The sequence below is a fragment of the Bidens hawaiensis genome, unplaced genomic scaffold (genome assembly GCF_021521415.1).
Source record: "Bidens hawaiensis isolate Kalapana, Puna unplaced genomic scaffold, B.hawaiensis_p1.1 tig00024672_1, whole genome shotgun sequence".
NCBI lineage: Eukaryota > Viridiplantae > Streptophyta > Magnoliopsida > Asterales > Asteraceae > Bidens > Bidens hawaiensis.
This window is the reverse complement of record NW_027493909.1, coordinates 136,001-155,738: the sequence shown is the minus strand read 5'-3', so window position 1 is coordinate 155,738 and position 19,738 is coordinate 136,001. Positions and strand designations below refer to the sequence as shown.

At 39.7% G+C, this 19,738-nt stretch overlaps 2 protein-coding genes across 2 annotated transcripts; both read left to right on the top strand.

The window, feature by feature from the left end:
• Positions 1 to 6,780: 6,780 nt before the first annotated feature.
• Positions 6,781 to 7,296, top strand: LOC143569854 (uncharacterized). Its single transcript, XM_077055660.1, has one exon. It carries the CDS (start codon positions 6,781 to 6,783, stop codon positions 7,294 to 7,296), a length of 516 nt encoding a protein of 171 aa, XP_076911775.1.
• A 5,568-nt stretch (positions 7,297 to 12,864) lies between these two features.
• LOC143569855 (F-box/FBD/LRR-repeat protein At5g22700-like) lies at positions 12,865 to 16,054 on the top strand. Its single transcript, XM_077055661.1, has 4 exons — positions 12,865 to 12,977; positions 13,502 to 14,386; positions 14,468 to 14,611; positions 15,581 to 16,054. Exons 1-4 carry the CDS (start codon positions 12,942 to 12,944, stop codon positions 15,884 to 15,886), a joined length of 1,371 nt encoding a protein of 456 aa, XP_076911776.1. The 5' UTR covers positions 12,865 to 12,941; the 3' UTR covers positions 15,887 to 16,054.
• Positions 16,055 to 19,738: the final 3,684 nt, after the last annotated feature.

Genomic DNA, 19,738 nt, shown 5'->3' with positions numbered 1-19,738 from the left:
CAAAATACCCCCTAAGTCACACCAAATAAGGTCAATTCCCCTATACACTTTCTAGCTTGAGATATCATAAACTCAACAAGCATCAAAAACAAGAAATTAAGTAATGAAATTACTTACCAATAGTTTTTCTTGGTCTTCTTGCCAAAATTTGATTGTTAACCCTTCCAAACTTAATGTCTACCTTTAAATTTATAGTAACTTGATGTTTTCTTCATAAGAATTCACTCTCATCGCCGACTTCTCTCTCTGTTTCTCTCAACAAACATTATCAATGATGCATGTTGATCTCTCTACATGTATGAACTTAGATGAGTATAAACTTAATACATGAAATACGAATAATAGCGATATATGTGAATAAAATATACACTAAGCGAGTCTCGTTCACACGCATATTGAAATTTATGAGTTGAAATATGTTTTGTTGACAATATGCGGACAAAAATGGACACACAAGATTGTTTTACGTACGATGTTATTTTATCCTACATTAATAGACTAAAGTGGGACACAACCTAAAGTGGATACATAACCATGGCTCCACATAAAAATTGGATGCCTTCCAACATATTTTCAGTGCCAGAAACATTAGTTTGAGATGTAAATATAAGCCTATCAGTCCATGATTACTGTCTTAATATTAACTACTAACCCAATAGCCCATCTTGAGAATGTAACAAAAATGAAAACCCTACACATTGCATTTTTCATCACAAAAACAACCACTGTAGTTGTCAAAAACAAAAGTGAAAACCCAGCTATATGCTTCACCGTCTGATCTTGATCAAGTTGTTCTATATCCAAATTCGGCGATTCCCAAGTTCAGATCCGCTGCTTTTAATCCTTTTCAATCAAGACTTGATGCTTCTTATCCTTTTCAATCAAGATCCGACAAAATCAAGCTCATTCTTGTCTATATCTGGTACGATTTCTGATCCCGATTCTCCGGTTCAACCGCATGACCGCACCTGACTGGCCGGTTATTACAGGAGCGAGTCAACTATGCCGAAACGGATTGTCAACCTTGCTGAACTCCGTTCGAACCAGTCTGACTGGCCGGTTCGATCCGGTCGTGAAAACATTGAGAACAATAATATATCCTAGAGACTATGTGCGGGAAGATCTAGACACCCTTAGAAGTCATCCGCAGGGTACTGTTTCCACCCGCAAGGATAGCTAGAAGGCAACGTTATAGGACATCTGTAATTAACTAACTCGCTTCTAGAAGATTTACCAATATCCTTTCTTGGAGAGCAAGTGACCCAACAGCCAATAGAAGGAGGACAGCTGGCCAGGTTGTAATAACCATGCAAATGGCCAAGTTTAGCTCGTCCTGTCACATATGAACACTTGTCCAGGTTATTACAACCATGCACATGGGCCGTATAGCTCACCCTATAATTTGAGGACACGTGTCTAGGCGGTTACGAGAGCATCTTTTAGAAAGGGACAGCTGGGACAATCATATTCCCACATTCTTTGGCTATAAATACCTTCACAATCTCCATGAGGTATTCATTCACTCTCAAATATCTACTCTAAATACTTAAGTACTTTCTCTCTACCAAAATTATATTTATTCTCACGCCGGAGGGTGGTTACGGGAAGACCCCCCTCTTGTCCTTCCCGTAACGAGCTCATGGTGGTTGTTTTGCATATTTCTGTCATTGGACTTTGGGAGATCGGACTTGTATCGTTAGTTAGATAGTATTTGACCCGTACCCTGTGGACTCATCGAATTTGAGCCCTTAGGGGATTAGGTTTGTGTTTCTTCATTGGCGCCATCCGTGGTTGTGCTAGAATTGTGATAGTTTTTTGGTTGGCTCAAACTATATGAGTCAATCTCTCGAAGGGCCGACGGAAACTCCGATAACTGTTAGACGTACTGTTGATGTCGAAGCACCTGGAGGCCCAACTCCGGGTGACTTAGGACGTGTTACAGCGGAAACTCGCCGGGCCCGCAAGGAATTAGGTCTGGAAGACGGATCTGATAATTCCGAGCCAACGAGATTTCACCATCATAACTCCAGAGCTAGAGGAATTCAGTCCCCCGAGGATTGGCTACGCATTAAGCAAGAAAATGCTTTAGCTGATTACGAGCGCATGGTTCGTGAAGAGCGAATCCGCACCCGTACTTTGGCTTATGACTAGACTCCTAGGAGATCTCCATCTCCTCCCACAACGGTGCGGAGGAGTCAGATACGTGATAGCCTTCAGACGGAGAGGTTTCCTGAGGATGATTTTGAAAGGAGGAGGTGTGACCGTCCTCGCATGGTCATGCGCGAACCCTCCTACAGAGATGAATATGAAAGTTATGATCCAACATACCGTCCAAGTGTAGTAAGTTATTTCAGCGGAGATAGCAGAATTCATAGACGAGAGGGAACTAGTCGCCCACGCGTGGTAGTTCTCCATACTGAGTACCACAGTGATGCGGAAGAAGACTTCACAAAACCATATCGTCCATCCTTTGTTGAGAAGTCAAAATTCATAGCGCGTATTGCAACAGCTCCATTCCTAGTTAATCCGAAAATTCCTACGTCATTAGGAAAATACAATGGGATGACAGATCCTAGCGATCACCTATTGAATTTCGTGGCAGTGGGAGGAGTCAGTGGTTGGACTCTTCCCTACTGGTGTCACATGTGCGCATTAACATTAACTGGGCCGGCACGCGAATGGCTTGAAAAATTGACGGATGGGCAAATCAAGAGTTGGGACGACCTGGTGGCTAAATTCTCTCAACACTTTAGTCAACAAAAGAAGCACATCCGCGATCCTTCTAAAATATTGGACGTTGTTAGACTAAACAATTAGTCTATTGAATACTTCATTTCTTGGTTTAACGACGAGTGTCTTAACATTGAATGAATTAGTGAAGACATGTTGAGGGGAGCCTTCCGCAAGAATGTGTGGAGAAACGCCTTGATCTGCACCTTAACTGGTAAAGATGGAATGCCAAAGACCTGGGATGAAATAATGTCTACCACGAAACTGTTTGCAAGAACTGAAAAGACCTTGGGGTCTGACAGCCCAAAGCAAACTCCAAAAGTAGAATTTTAGAATCCGCAGCCGAATATACAAGCCAAAGGATCAATTTGGTCAAGGCTTCAACCTTCTGCGGATACATCAAAGCAATTTGATGCAAGGTCACTGATAGTCAACAAAAACAAAGCAGGCACCTCAACACAGACCACCAACAATTTGACCCCACTGACAAATACTCCGTCGGAAATTTTGACCACTGAGAATGTGAAGTTCAAGAAGCCTCAGCCAATCATGAAAAGAACATTCCTCAACCCCAAGAAACATTGTACATTCCATGATGACATTGGTCATAACACGGATGAGTGTTTGGCCTTGAGGGGTGAAATTGAAGCAGCAGTCAAGTCCGGAAAGCTAGGACACTTAGTCAAAAATGTGGGACAAGAATCTGGAAAAGCTTCCTCACAAGACAATCAAGGCCGGCCTAAAAAGCAGGTTATAGATTTGAATGTTCACGTGATTCAAGGAGGGCGCATAGTTGGAAGTAAAAGACGAGAAATTGATGAGGAAGAATGGAAGAATGAACCTGTAATTTTCGCTCGGGTCAAAGGGGGCCCATACAATAAGAACCCGATGATAATCACTGCCCTATTAGGTCATTACTGTTCACATTATTTCTTCTTTGATACTGGAAGTACGTTAGACATAATGTATGAATAGTGTTTTGAACAACTTGACGAGGAAGACAAGGTGAGGCTGAAGCCAATTCATCCACCTGTGTCTGGCTTTGGGGGTGAAGTGATGCACCCGCGAGGGCTAATTTCTTTTCCTGTTACACTCAGCGATGGAACACATTCACGTACTGAAGACGTTGAATTCTTGGTTTTACCGGCTATGTCAAAACATGATATTATCTTAAGGCGTGAGGCAATTGGTGATTTAAATGCTCACCCCTCCACAGCTCATGGTGCGGTAGGGGTTCCAACCCACACTGGGGTAGCCATCATCCACATAAACCGTCACTGCTTCACAACGGAAAGTTCAAAGCCAAGTAAGGTGCCAAAGCAATTGAAAGAACCGAACCAGAAAAGTGGGTGTTGAACAAGAAGTTTCCGGATCAAACAATAACAATTGGGCCTGCTATCTCCGAGATAGTAAGGACATTTCTGAAACAATTGTTAACAAAGAACATGGACATCTTTGCTTGGCAACCCGCAGATATGACTGGAGTTCCGCGGAGGATTGCAGAACACAAGCTGCGAGTGAATCCAACATTCACACCGATTGTCCAGAAGAAGCGTAAGATGGGTCCAGAGAAGACCAAAGCTATGAATGAACAAGTTCAAGATCTACTAAACGCTGGAATCATCCATGAAATACAGTGCCAAACTAGGGTTACTAATCCGATCATCGTTCCCAAGAGTAACGGAACATGGCGAATGTGTATAGATTTTAAAGATCTAAACAAAGCATGCCCGAAGGACTGTTACCCATTGCCGAAGATTGATCTTAAAGTTGATGCAGTAGCCCCGTTCAAGTTTAAATGCTTCCTTGATACCTACAAAGGTTATCATCACATCCGCACGACAACAGGTGATGAGGACAAAACAGCATTCCGCAAAGATCAGGGCACAGTTTGTTACAAAATGATGCCCTTTGGATTAAAAAACGCTGGTGCTACATATCAGCGTTTGATGGATGAATCTTTCAAAGATTAGATCGGGCGAAATTTGGAAGTTTATATGGATGATTTGGTTATAAAGAGCATTGAAGAGGATCAGATGCTACGAGACATAGAAGAAACATTTGATACTATGAGAAAGATCAACATGAAGCTCAATCCTAGTAAATGTTCCTTTGGGATGGAGGAAGGAAAATTCTTAGGCGTAATTGTCACGGGTGCAGGCTTTAAGGCAAACCCAGATAAGGTTCAGGCAGTGGCTCGCATGCCTTCATCTTCTTCCCTCAGAGAGGTACAAACACTTAATGGAAGGCTTGTTACTTTAAATAGATTTTTGGCCAATCACGCGGCCAAGTCTTTCCCATTTGTGTCAACTCTGAGGAACTGTCTAAAGAAAGCACATTTCAAATGGACCATGGAAGCGGAAAAAGCATTTTTAGAAGTTAAAAAGTGTTTTATGGAACTGTCTACCCTAACAGCACCACATGCGGGAGAGTCTTAGACGTTGTACTTATCAGCATCTGATATTTCCATTGGGGCAGTGCTACTGATAGATAGGAAAAATCTCCAAATGCTAATTTATTATGTCAGTCGAACGTTGACAGGTCCAGAAACCAAATATTCAATGCTTGAGAAGTTGGTTTTGGCTTAGGTCTACGCTGCCATGCACCTCCGCAAATATTTTCAAGGCCATCCAATCAATGTGCTAATAGGGTACAAGTTGAAAAACGTGCTAAGTAAACCAGAACTGTCCGGACGATTAGCAAAATGGGCCATAGAATTGGGAGAACATGCGATTGAGTGCAAACCCAGACCCGCGATCAAGGGCCAATTGCTAACGGACTTCGTTACAGAAGTCCCGCGGAACAAAGAAGAGGAGTGCCTGATCAACAGCAAACTCCGATACCTCCTGAGCGAGACCAGGTTTGGTCACTATTCATGGATGGAGCTTCAAGTAACAAAGGATCCCGCGCAGGCCTCAGATTGGTTAATCCTGAAGGCTACGAATTTACTTATGCCATAAAGTTGGACTTTAAAAGTACCAACAACGAGGCAGAGTATGAAGCCTTCTTAGCAGGCCTGCCAATAGCCAAAAAGCTTGGGGTGAAACACTTGGAAGCATGGGTAGACTCAATGCTGATCGCGGGACAGATTAACGGGACATACAAGGCGAAAAACGATGTGATCGCTTCATACCTCTCGCAAGCAAAAGATTTGATTTCACAATTTTCATCCTGCAAAGTCATCCACATTAAACGAAGTGAAAACAAGTCAGCGGATGCTCTTAGCAAATTAGCTTCAAAAACTTTGAACATTTTTCAAAAGACATCCGCGTAGAAGTCCTCGATCATCCATATGTTGCGCAACACCAAGTACTGGTCATATAAACCGGTGTCGAATCCTGGATGACACCAATTATGGCTAATCTAACATCAGGAGTTCTCCCGGAAGAAAAAGCTGCGGTCGAAAAATCAGACACAAAGCCCTAAATTACCAAGTGCAAGATTGTATCATATACCGTAGATCCTTCCTCGGCCCACTCCTGAGATGTGTGGATGCCGAGGATGCAAATTATCTGATAAGGGAAGTTCATGAGGGTATTTGTGGTCTTCACGCGGGTCCAAGAATGGTTGTCGCCAAACTCATGAACGCGGGATATTATTGGCCGGGGATGCATATGGACGCAGTGCAAGAAAATCAGAAAATGTGATTCATGCCAACGCCATGCTCTCAATACCCAACGCCCAAAAAATGAGCTAGTGCCGGTAACATCCGCGTGGCCGTTCCAATAGTGGCAATTGATATCATGGGTCCATTACCAGAAGCCCCGGGACGTGTCAAATTTTTTATTGGGGCAATTAATTATTTTACCAAGTGGGTAGAAGCTAAACCATTTGCCTCCATCACTGCATCTAGCATCAAGAAATTTCTGTGGTAGTTCATTATTTTCCATTTTGGCCTCCCCCATGAATTAATCAGCGACAATGGAACCCAGTTTGCGGATAGTGGGCTACAAGCGTGGCTGAAAGAACTTCATGTCACCCAAGTATTTACTTATGTAGCCCACCCGCAGGCCAATGGTCAGGTCGAAAGAGCTAATAGATCCATTAAAGATGGAATATAAACACGGTTGGGAACTAAACGAACTAGATGGGTGGACTAATTGCCCCCATGTACTTTGGGCTTTTCACACTCAAAAGAAGTCAAGCAACTCTGAGACGCCGTTTAGCCTGACTTATGGTACCGAGTCCATGATCCCATCTGAAATTGGAGTTCCATCCGCAAGAATGTTGACGAACAACGATAATGAAAAAGAGTTGCGGATGAACTTAGATCTCCTTGAAAAAAGGAGAGAATTGGACCCTATCCACGAGCATAATTATAAACGCCAGTTACAGAAATATTATGACTCAAGGGTTAGAAAATGCAACTTCAATGAGGGAGACTTTGTCTTCCACAACAATGAAGCACCCGGTCAAGAACCTCCGGGTAAATTGGCCCCAACTTGGGAAGGTCCTTGCAAAGTGAAAGAAATATTATCAAAGGGTGCCTACAAGTTGGAAAAATTAGACGGAACAGAAGTCCCTAGAACCTGGAACATTGCTCAATTAAAGAAATGTTACATATAAGCAAGACTTTAGTTAAGAATATTTTCTATTTGGCATGCGTGCCTTGATAGCTAGTAAAAAGGACATCTTATGTCACCACTTGTAATATAGTTAGGCCTGCGTGCCACTTTTATCAAAAAAATCGATTTAAGCTATAATAGTCCTTAAAGTAATATTCATGGCCAACGTGCCGGAAGGGACCCGCGTGTCCTTAAAAATAAAATTCCTGGCATGCGTGTCAGCAGGGACCCGCGTGTCCTTAAAGTAAAATTCCTTGCCTGTGTGCTAGAAGGGACCCGCGTGTCCATAAAGTAAAATCCCTGGTCTGCGTGCCAGAAGGGACCCGCGTGTCCTTATAATAAATTTCGCGTAGTCCTTTATTGACAACTAAGAAGATCCTAAATTCTTACACTTATATTATACATTAAACAAAATGTAAAAGGATAAACAACTTCTTACATTAAAAAGTCAAAAGGGATTACATATAAAATCTGATTACATATGATCGAATACATGCGTCTACAAGGTTATAACCAAATTACAAAGGTGGATCCTCATCATCACCATCCACATTCGGGTCCACTTGATCTTCATTATCTTCTTCACGACCGATAGCAAAATAAGCCTTCAATTGGTCTACCCCGTCATCCTGCTCAGCAAGTTCCACCACCACCTCCTCAATAAGAAATGACAGTTTGTCAAAAGCTTCTGTCTTTTCCGCATAGAGCTTCGCGGTATCTTTGTCATGCAAGTCAAACTCTTCAAGAGGTCGTTTTTCTTCTTCAAACTTCAGACCTTCTTAAAACCGGTCTGACGACTGGCTTGAGAGGACGCAACAAACAGCTCTTCAACGCAATCCCCAAGTTCAGCACCGTCTCGAGTGTGTTCAATAACCTATAAACATGAAGAATAATAGAACCATTTGAACGCATGTCGCGAATGCAAAGTATCAAAAGAAAGAAAGTGTTACCTGGGGGATTCTCTCTGACATCAACCATTTCTTATCCGCTTGATCCCGGATAAGAGCCATCTTGTGCTCAACACAATCCAAAGCTTGCTCCCGGTTATTCTCATCAAGCTTAGCAATGTGTTCGTCCTTTGCAGATGCCTTTGCTTTCAAAGTCTTTATCTCTTCCAAATAGGAAGAGATAAGGTCATTCTGCTCATCCACTTGCTTCTGCAAGGCTGCTTTGGCTTCCTCAGCATGCATTATCTCACCCTGCTTAGTACAGGTTTGCTCGTGAGAGGCCTCCAAGATGGCGTTTTGATGCTTGCATGCTTCCTCCCATCCCTTAGCAGCAGCAGCTTGTTGGGCCTTCTCAACTTCCACAGCTTTCTCTGCATCACTTAACTGCCATTTGGCAGTGTTAGCAGCCACGCGGTAGTCATCCGTCTCTTTCTTGGCCACCTCAGCACTCAACTCATCCCACGTGTCATTCATAACTAACCAGTCCCAATAGATCTCCTGGCTAGTAGAGACAGCGTTAGCCAGATTGTAGGAGAAGGAGTTTGCTAACTCATAACGAGGACGCCCACGCTGGTGTTGCCTCTCAGCATGAGGAATTCCCTGTTGAAGAAATTCATGGCAAACGTCATTATCGGTGAACAACGAGCCCTAACGCACATACTAGTGCGGGTGGTGTATCAGTGGATCTTCAAATGGGTTAGTCTGGCCATAATATCCTGCAGGCTCCTTGTCTTCATGGAAACGGGATGAAGACGCTTGAGGACCAGTGGAGACAACATTTTGGCCCCCTTGATCTGAAAAAGAATGAGGGGAGTTAGGAGGAGAAAGATTAACAGGCTCTTTGAAAGCTTGTGAAATACCCCCATGCTCACCCCTACCTGGAGGAGTATATCTTAGAATAATCGGTTCTTTAACATTTTTTGGTGGCGAGTTGGGCGGAGGCTCAAATGTAGATTTGGGCGGTGATGCGGGTGGAGAGCAGGTAAAGTTATCTTCCCTTGGTTCGGTGAACCTTTGGGATGTTCCTCTGTAGAATCAGCAAACACTTCACTTCCTCAAGAAACATACTACTCTAGAAACATAATTAAGAGTACAACAATGTTAAGAGCAATATCGAGAATAACTTTTGTAGAAGCAACAAGGCTTATACGGTCCCCTAGACGCACCTTCTTTGATTTATTTGGAACAGCAGGCTTGAAGAGACGTGATTTGCCTTTTCCAGTGGGCTTCGAGGCATCCGCAAACATCATGTTCGTCCTCACTGGTCACAACTTCAGAAGTGTTTTTTCCCGCATCCGCAGCCTTACTAGTGGATGAGTTATGTTTCCTCTTACGGCTAAGACATGCAATTGCATTCATGATACTCTCATCATCAGTAGTATCAACTGAAGATTCCTCTTCTTCGTAGGGTGATGACTCTTCACTAGAAGAAAAAAGCACAACCACCACACTAGAAGTGAGTGCTAATAAGGGGAGAGGATTCAAAACTCCATCACCGTTGGCAAACATAGCCTGGGATACCACAGGCTCTGGGTGCAGAGAAGCTGGAAACAAAAAGTTATCGCGGGTTCGGTCCAAAAATGGTAGTTCCTTAGGATCTCGAGGGCGGTGGGCCATAAGTCCCGCCACGCGATCCAACAGCACGAATAAGATGGATCCCTCACCTGCATAGTTACATAGTAAAAAAAACAAAAAAAACAACACAAACTTACTTTCATCTGGTTTCTGATAAAACGGCTCTTCTTTCGGAAAAGGCCACAAGCGGCTCATGCTAGCACGTACTAACGCGCCCTCAGATATCGCACGCATCGGAGTTGGCGTGCGGGTCATAGTAATGTGCCATGAGAGATTCGCGTGTGCAGTAGCATGTATCTCCGACAATCTCTCATTGGGAGAACGATAAGTCATCGAAAAGGGAATAATGTCTTCCCGAATCCAGAAAAAATTAGTACGCCAATCGTAGGCGCTGTGTGGTGGCTCTGTCCCAATAACCCCTTTACAAGTGGTTGACCAGCTGAACCACTCGCCACGGCTGCCATCTTGTAGAAGACAGCAAACTTATCAACGGAAGGTACCAAGTTGTGGGCACGGCAACAGAACTCGAAGTGACAAATTCTCATCAATCCGAAAGGATGTATCCAAGACAAATGAACCCCATAGCTCGTCAGAACACTCCCGAGGAACTTGGTAATTCGAATCCCAGTCGTAAAGTCTTCAGCGTAAAGGGCCATCTTACCTTTCGGGGGCTTATTGGCAGTTGAACCTACAGCAAGAAATTTCAGCCCCCATTCCGGAGCTAATCTGTACACATTAACGATGTCTTCATAATCCCTTTCCTTCCAGCAGACGATAATCTTATCTATGGATGGGCCTCCTTTTTTCTCACCAGCCATGATCTCAGTTGGTAATTGAAGGCAACGAGCTATGATGAACAAGTAGAAAACTCATATTTGCTTTAATCAGAGAAAGAAAGAGATGGAAGTGATAAAAGTTCAAGAAGAAACGGGATCACCCTATTTATACTCATCGCAATTAATGCGATGGGAATTGACAGTGGAGAGAGAAATGGAGGGTCCAATAAGAGCATGCCACATCACGCGGGAAAACTGAAAAAGCGAGAAAGGCGTACAGTCAAATACAGTAGGTAGTCGGCGTCCAAAAAGATTGGGGGACTTATAGAGGTATGGTACCAAAAAGACCCAAATACCCCTAAGTACCACCCGCGGGTAAGAGGGGACCCCCTCATATGTCACCCGCGGGACATATAAATCACCTGCATAACTCAAAACAAAGGAAGAACAACAATATATCCTAGAGACTATGTGCGGGAAGATCTAGACGCCCTTAGAAGTCATCCGTAGGGTACTGTTTCCACCCGCAAGGATGGTCAGAAGGCAACGTCATAGGACAGCTGTAATGAACTAATTCTCTTCTATAAGATTTACCAAGATCCTTTCTTGAAGAGCACGTGAACCAATAGCCAATAGAAGGAGGACAGCTGTCCAGGTTGTTATAATCATGCACATGGCCAAGTGTAGCTCGTCCTATCACATATGGACACGTGTCCAGGTTGTTACAACCATGCACATGGGCCGTATAGCTCACCCTATCATATGAGGACACGTGTCTAGGCGGTTGCGATAGCATCTTCTGGAAAGGGACAGCTAGGCCAATCATATTCCCACATCCTTCGGCTATAAGTACCTTCACAATCTCCATGAAGTATTCATTCACTCTCAACTATCTACTCTAAATACTTAAGTACTTTCTCTCTACCAGAATTGTTTTTATTTCACGCAGGAGGGTGGTTATGGGAAGCCTCCCCCCTCGTGTCCTTCCCGTAACGAGCTCATAGTGGTTGTTTTGCAGGTTTCTGTCATTGGACTTTGGGAGATCGGACTCGTATTGTTAGTTGGATAATATTTGACCCGTACCCTGTGGACTCATCGGATCTGAGCCCTTAGGGGATTAGGTCCGTGTTTCTTCAATGATCTTTACCATCCTAAAGAAACATCCTGTACATGTGATATCTACTAGTTAAGATAGACGATTGTGACAAAAAAAAAACAAAAAAAAACAAAAACAAACTCTTGATAGAAGGCCATGAGCCAACATACAATGGATTTGTTAGCATCCACCGTTCCATTATACATCCAATTAATATCATCTCTTCCCTTGTCTCTTTACACATTTTCTTAATCTCATGTCATGTCATTCTAAGATCTAAATGAAAGTTGCATGAACCTTAAATTGAATTTAAAAATAACTTATTCATCTCCTTTATATTCTTACAAATACATATTGATTTTTTACTAATACTTATGCTATCACATAATAACATTATAACATTACGTACACCTTGGAGGATTATTCAATACAAAACCAGTTACAAGTCTACAAAAGCACATAAACACTTATACATTTATTTTTTAAGTATCGCATATGACAATTAGTAACATGTTGTCACATTTCATTTTAACCCCCTAAACACTATGTACAAGTGTATTATACGATTCTTACTGTTATCAGTTGCATAAACACTTGTACATTCATGTCTAGAGATTTGTTTAATAAAAAACCAATTTTATTTAAGTTTAACATACGAAGGTTATGTAATAGCTTACCACATTTTGTTTTAACTCTCACTAAACTATAAAGCATAATGTACAAGTTTATTATATGATACTTACAATTGTTACTATTTGCATATTAGTTGTCATACTTTAAACAATGGTTGTAAAAATCTCGATCAGGTACCGATTAATCCTGAATAATCATAAGTTAATTCTAATTAATCTTGATTAATCGTTAAGTCTCTACCTTACCATCCGGACTACAACTAAGGATTACTACAAAAATGCTTTTAGCCCATGAAAAAACATTCCAAAAGTTAAATTTTCCAATATGAAGATGCATAATAATATGATGATAGTTGGGCCCAAGGAGTAGAATGAAAGCATCATTAACATGTTACAAAAGATATCACCAAATTGCAGTGTCATATGGAATCCAACAATCCTACATCTGGGGTTGCAATCCAAAAGCCTACTATGATGAATGATGATTCTTATTAGACCAAACCACTGACTGCCATCTTCTTCTTCTTCTTCTTCTTCTTCTATTATCAATAATCAATCACCAACACCAAACACCCCCCCAATTGTACAATCCAAAAATCATTACTTCCTAACCCTAATCGATGAGAAAAAGGCCTCGAATCGCTCGAAATTATAAGGTCTTTTTTTTATATCAATTTCAATTTCAGTTTTGCATGTTAATTGCTGTAGTTTTATCTACATGGGATGGTTACTTCCTAATTAGCAACTTTTTTGAACATCAAATATATTGAATTGTGTGAATTGAAATTGTTCATTGATAGTGGATTGTAAATTGTTAGAATTAGCCTAATGTTAAGTGATAGGTGATTGTTAAGCGATGATTAGTCCCGATTAACAAGTTAACCCTTTGCATAATACTAACAATTGTAGCAAGTAGGAACTTAAAACACTACCGTTGAACATTAAAAATTGATAATTCAGACTTAAATCGGGGATATCGGTCAGATATCGCAAAAATTATAGGTGCTGATATTTTACCAAGGGACTGATCACTGTTAGTTATATCATGGTGATATATCGACTGCATAGCGGTTAATCTAATGTTTTATCAGTATTGTGTATGCTGTTATTATTATTTATGTTAACTGATAGTTGATTGTTAGAATTAATCTAATGTTTTATTATTTTTGTGTATGTTTAGGGGGTTAATGATGGATTTAACTCAAATGATTTCATCAGCCGAATGCCGGATGATATACTTATATCTATAATATCTACTCTGCCATTAAAGGAAGCAGCATCCACCAGCAAGCTCTCAACAAGATGGAGATACCTATGGCGTCAAACATACTGTCTTGATTTTGATGCCAACGACAAGTTAGATGATATAGCAGTCGATTCAAAGCTGCGCGTTGTAGAGCGACCCAAATACATCAACTGGGTCAACCGTGTGATCCGCCAACACAAGGGTCCCACCATTGATGATTTAAGAATCTGTTTTGACCTTGATAAGGCGTCGAAGTCCGCCATTGATAAATGGGTTGAGTTTGCAGTGTCCAAACGGGTTCAAAAGCTCGAACTTGATTTGTTAGAAAACGGTGAGATGCTTCGTCAAACTCCGCGAAACTATGCTTTCCCGATCAAGATTTTCGATAGGTTGACCGTCAAACGAAACAGTTTGTCCTTTCCCAAAACCGAGACGCTTAAATCGCTCTTTTTGAAATGCGTTAATGTGAGTGAAGATACAATTGCAAAACTGTTAGTTAACTGTCCTGTTCTTCAACAGTTATCGATTCACGGATCGGGTGATTTGGTAGATGTGAAAATTAGTGGGAAATCGCTTGTGTTGAAGTACTTTGAGATAGTGTTTTGTTTTGGGGTTAAGTCTATTGAGATAACGGATTCAAATCTTGAGTCGTTTAGCTATCTCGGGCCCGGGATTATTATAAAACTTAATAATCTTCCAAAGCTTGAAGAGATTTCAATTGGTGAAGGGTATTCAGGGTTTGAAAATAATGTGTTTGGGCAGATATCTTGTTGTATTTCTCACCTTCAGATTCTTACATTGGATATCTACCGCCCCGAGGTTAGTAAAGTCGGTTTTAACCCGAGTTTGTATTCGCGTTGATGAATAGTTTGCTTTTAAAATTGTGTTGTTCTTTTGCAGGAAAATATAAAGTTTCTTTCTTTCCCTGTACTGCCAAAACTGAAGCAATTGATATTGAAAGTGGGCGCGTGGGATGATGATAGTCTCCTTGAGTTCACTTCTTTGGCAAAGGCGTGTCCAAATTTGCAGAGATTTGTGATGCAGGTTCTTGCCCTACCTGTAATTAATGGATATAGTTTAATCTACACTAATTATTATTCTTGAAATAATCTTAGATTAATCAGGATGTTAAATACCAAAAAAAATCGATGAAACTTGCAACACTTTCGATTTTGGGACATTCTCTTTAAAATCCTGAGGCAGGGTTTAAAGATTAAGTTACTTATATACCCTTATAGTTACAAAAATTGATGATAGTGAGTTGGGTACTCAAGATTATATTATTTTATCATTCTTAAGTATTTTTTAGACATTTATCTTCTCAAACTATGTGTCTACTTAAAACTGCACTTTTAATGAGACAGAGGGTGAGTTTATGAATTATTAGTTTATTACCTGTTTCAAAATATCAAAACCGTGTTCTTATCACAGTAAGGTCTTCTATAGTTTGTCATGTTGGTGACTACGGTTGGTTTGCAACAAAAAATTGTAATGTTGGTTTACTTGTAAATGCCATGACCATGCATAATGGGTCCCATGTTGGGGTGTGAATTGCTCACACAACTTAACATGAAATTTGTGGCTTTGGGTTTGGTCTAATCGGGATCAATTTGCGATCAAACCAGTGAGTATGCTTGGCTAAATGTGTCGGTTGGGTCGGGTTCATGGGCAGGCCTGTTTATCTTTATACGTAAAAACATTATTGTTTGTTTGTTATGCTATTATTTAAAATGATTTTTTTTTACCAAACTTCAATAATAAAACACAAAAGAACGTCAGGTTTTATATTTTAAACATAATTATTTTTATATACAGTTGTATTGTTGGTTGTAAATTTGTACTTTTTAGAGTGATAAAGCACAAAAAAAGTAAAAATATAAAATTTCATGTTGACCCGTGGAAACTTGTGACACGGTTTTCAGGTTTGTGTCAAATTTTCTGGTTCATGTCGGGTTTGACCCGCCAACCCACGAACAGGACCCGTTTTACGCACCTTTGTGTTGTATCTTGCAGCTAATTTGGATGTCACCAGCCAAGAGAAGAAGAAAGATAAGGCAGGTGGCTAAGCATTCTCATAAACATCTTCAATTGCTGGAAATAGTGGGCTATTACGGTCGCACCAGTGACGTTGAACTTGCTGTTTACTTCATTGAAAACGCGGTTTCCCTCCAAAAGATCATAATCGACCCTCGCTACCAGGTTTTGGAGCGAACCCCGATTGACAATGACCAGGTGAAGAAGGAGAAAGCTGCTAGATGTTGTGCCAAAAAGCAGATTGAACCAAGAACACCACAAGGTGTTGAATTTATTATACTCTGATTCGATGGTTGTGTTGAATTTGAGTCCGGGTTTCTGAACTTCAGTCTGTTCTTTTCATTTTGACCTATTGACTGGTAAGTTTAAAATGTATGAATTTTGTGGGCAACGGTATGGGATCATTGTGAGTTATGACTTTGGTGTAATGTACAACTTGTGTTGCATGAGTTACATGGTTACTTAGACTTTGTTGGTGATTCTAGTGTCGTCATTATCATCATTTTCGTATAACTGGATTTACTTTAACATCAACTAGGAAATTGGAAGATACATTAACTCGAGTTAGAAAGTGTGAAATAGATTAACTAGCAAGAAGAAATTTTATATTTTTTTTGTTAATTACTTACTGAAAGTTGTTTTTTTTTCTTTTATCTAGATTTGCATGATTGGTGAAACATTGCGTGTAATATGTTTCCATTGTTCAACGGTAAATAATACTAGTTTATTTTGTTACTGATTTGCAATTGGTCTAAGTTACCATTGACGACGAACAGTGGTAACTCAAGGTTATTTGGTAAAACGTTGCATGTATTATGGTCTTTAGTATTAACTGATCATCACTAGTGAGTTACCATTGTTCATCAATGGTAACTTAGACCACCTGCAAACCAGAAGCAAATTTAAACTAGTCAGTGGCGAAGCTTGGGCGAGTTCGTCGGGAGGGGGGGTGGGACTTAAAATGTATTATAAAAATCATAAACTAGGGGGGGCGGCCTCAAATTTTCAGTATAAAACGGGTAAATTTACACTTCGTACACAAATTTTCGGACGGAAAAAGGTTCGATTTACACTACCGCGCAAAAAAACAGGGGGGCGCGGTGGGGAAGCTTCGCCTCTGAAACTAGTACTATTTACTGTTGAACAATGACAACATAAGCTTAGTGGCATGTTACTACTAAGTACTAAGCGATAGGAGCAAGTGATTATTAAGCAGCAAGTGTTGAGCAGTAGTAATACTCTAGCGAAGTTCCTACCGAAATATCTACTGATGTAATTGCTACGCTCTACCCGAACCATCATTCGATCTTTATTCACATTTGTGATGGTTCACCCAACCATGGTGACGGTTCGACCCTTATAAAAATGAAAAACATTTGGTCTTTCCAACAGACAAATTAACACTTTAGTTTTGAAGAAAAACGTGTGGCTAGTACTATATGCTCCATCTTATTTATAAAAGCTAAAAGTTAAATTTATACTAATGTTAAACTAACTGCAATCAAACTAGGACACAAGGATTAAGCGATATAAAAAAAAGGAACAAATGATCACAACTAGGTTCAAGTTTTATAAATGTCACTGGTATAAAATTGCAATGAAATGGAACAAGGTAAACTATTAGATAAACATTGTTTCTTTTAATAACTGCATTTAATATTGTCACCACTACTCATATAGATTACTCCAGTGATTGTTTGTTTCACTAATTAAATTATTTAATATTAAAATTAAAGTAATTGTGTGACTATCATGCCCTATTATTTAGATAACACTAGTAAATATATAAACACAATTCATATCGTTTGTTTAGAAAAAAAATATCATACATGAGTATTCTAGCTAGCGATCATGAGTTCCAATTAAAAAGATCAACATTAAATCAAACCATATACATGATTTTGATCACATGTTGTTTATCCGGTGCATCGAAACATTATCAATTGACCCTAACAACAAAAAAAAATCATCCGTCATCAAAAGTTTCTACCTATCTTTTGTTCTCAAGTTTGACAAGCCTCTCTAATCCTGATATGCCAATGTTCCTCGTAAAAAAGATGTTTGAAACTACTCAAGTACTAGCTTTTCATAATATGCCCGTACCTGTCCCAGTAAAAAATACCAACTATGAAACACCTACCAAACGATGTCTACACGCTAGTTTGTGAGTAGAGCTCATGGTCGCCAAATTGACTTTAGCTCCATATCTTCCTTGATACAACATGCTTTCGTATCTTGTTAATCTACAATTCAAACCACATGCTTATATATTTAATGTAATAATGCTAAAATGTCTAGTTTTGTTATGGATTATGCACACTCTATATAGTGGCCATGAGCTCGGTAACTATACTGGTAATCCCGATCTCGATTTTCTCAAAAACTTGGTACTGAGACCCAAAATGCTCAGTTCGGTATCGGTACAATAGAAAAAAAATCGGTAAATACAATACCGGTATCGATCCTGAAAATTTCGATCCCGATTTTCTCAAAAATTTAGTACTATTATCGAAATGCTATTTTGGTACTGGTTTAATTGCAATACCCGGTACTATTTGATGATCCAAAAGTCTAAAATAAAAATATGATAGAATAAAATGAGAAATATCACATGATTAAAAAATAAAAATAAAAATAAAAAAGTGAAACATGGTATCCAACAAAAAGTCGAAACGTGGCAAGTGATGACCGGATCTCATGCCCAAATACTAGTACACTACCACAGTACTATGAATATCATATCATCATCTTTCTAGAAAATGTGATCCAACCATCACATGAAAATCCTAATTACTCGCTCCTCATCTTGCTAGATTCAAATAGTATCACTCATTTTTTTCCCATTAATCATAATCAACACCATCATGAGTGATTCATCCATGGATGAATTTGATTTCTAAATCCTTAATTTATTATGTTTTTGTGCTGATGGTTTGAAATTTCGGAACATGATATTTTGATTTTAGATGGGTTACATGATTTATGTTCTGAAAATTGAAAATTAATTTTTCAAAAAATAAAGAAAGCTTCCATGTCTTGTTGATGGGGATAAAACTCTGTTCCTCACCAATTCGTTAACGGAAGCGAAAGCGAAACGGTGAACAGCTCATGATTTACTTCTGCTTTGCGTGTGCACTGCAGTTCGGGCTGTTTCTCGACAAAGAAACTGAATAACAAATGACTTGTTGATCACATACAATGAAAATGGTCATATGGGACGTATAATTTTGTCCGTAGTTAAATTGATCAGTAGCTTCTTTGTTAGTCAAAAGCATCATTTGGCTGTATGAGTTGCTCTTTGTGTAACCCGGGTGACCATTTTTATCTGCTACATGACATTGCGACTCGTATGACATGTCATGAAAAATGGTCACGGGGTCGTATGTTTTTGTTAGTGGTCACAGCGAACCTTTCTTTGTTAGTCAAAAATATCATTGGGTCGTATGATTTGCTCCTCAGGCGACCCATGCGCCATTTTCATCTGCCATACGACATTACAACTCGAATGACATGTAAATGATGTCTGAATAGCATGTAGGTGGGATCTGTTTAGCTTTGTACTTAATTAGTTAAATTGTTTTTTTTATAAAAGACGCTACAACATCTTGAACACCTTCCAAAGTCATATCCGACGACACATGAATAACATAAAGCCCTCGACAAAAATTTGGGTTTAGTGTGGTATTTTTAATTTCTTGTAGATCTTTGTTTTTATAATCTAAATTTATTACGAAGAAATCCTCTCAAGAGGCCAGCCTTACCAATTTTTTCATATACAAGAGCTTAAGACTCCCTAAATTATAATTTACATGATTAAATACAATTTAATTTAATTCTTATATTCAACTAGAATTAGAAAACCCGAACCAAACCAAACTTATAAATTTGCATTACTAATTTTGAATTTGCAGTAATTTATAAGAATTTAATACGTGGTGTTAACTAAATATATTCGTGCCAAATGTTTTTTCGCCCCAAAAATTTGAAGCCCAAAGGGCAAACTGAAAAAGCAAAACCAAACGAAAACCAATAACCAAAACGGAACCCAAATGAAAATCTGAAAAAACCGAAACCACGGGGTTTAAAAAAACTCAACTAATTTTTTGGTTCTTTGATTCGGGTTTAATATAAACTGAC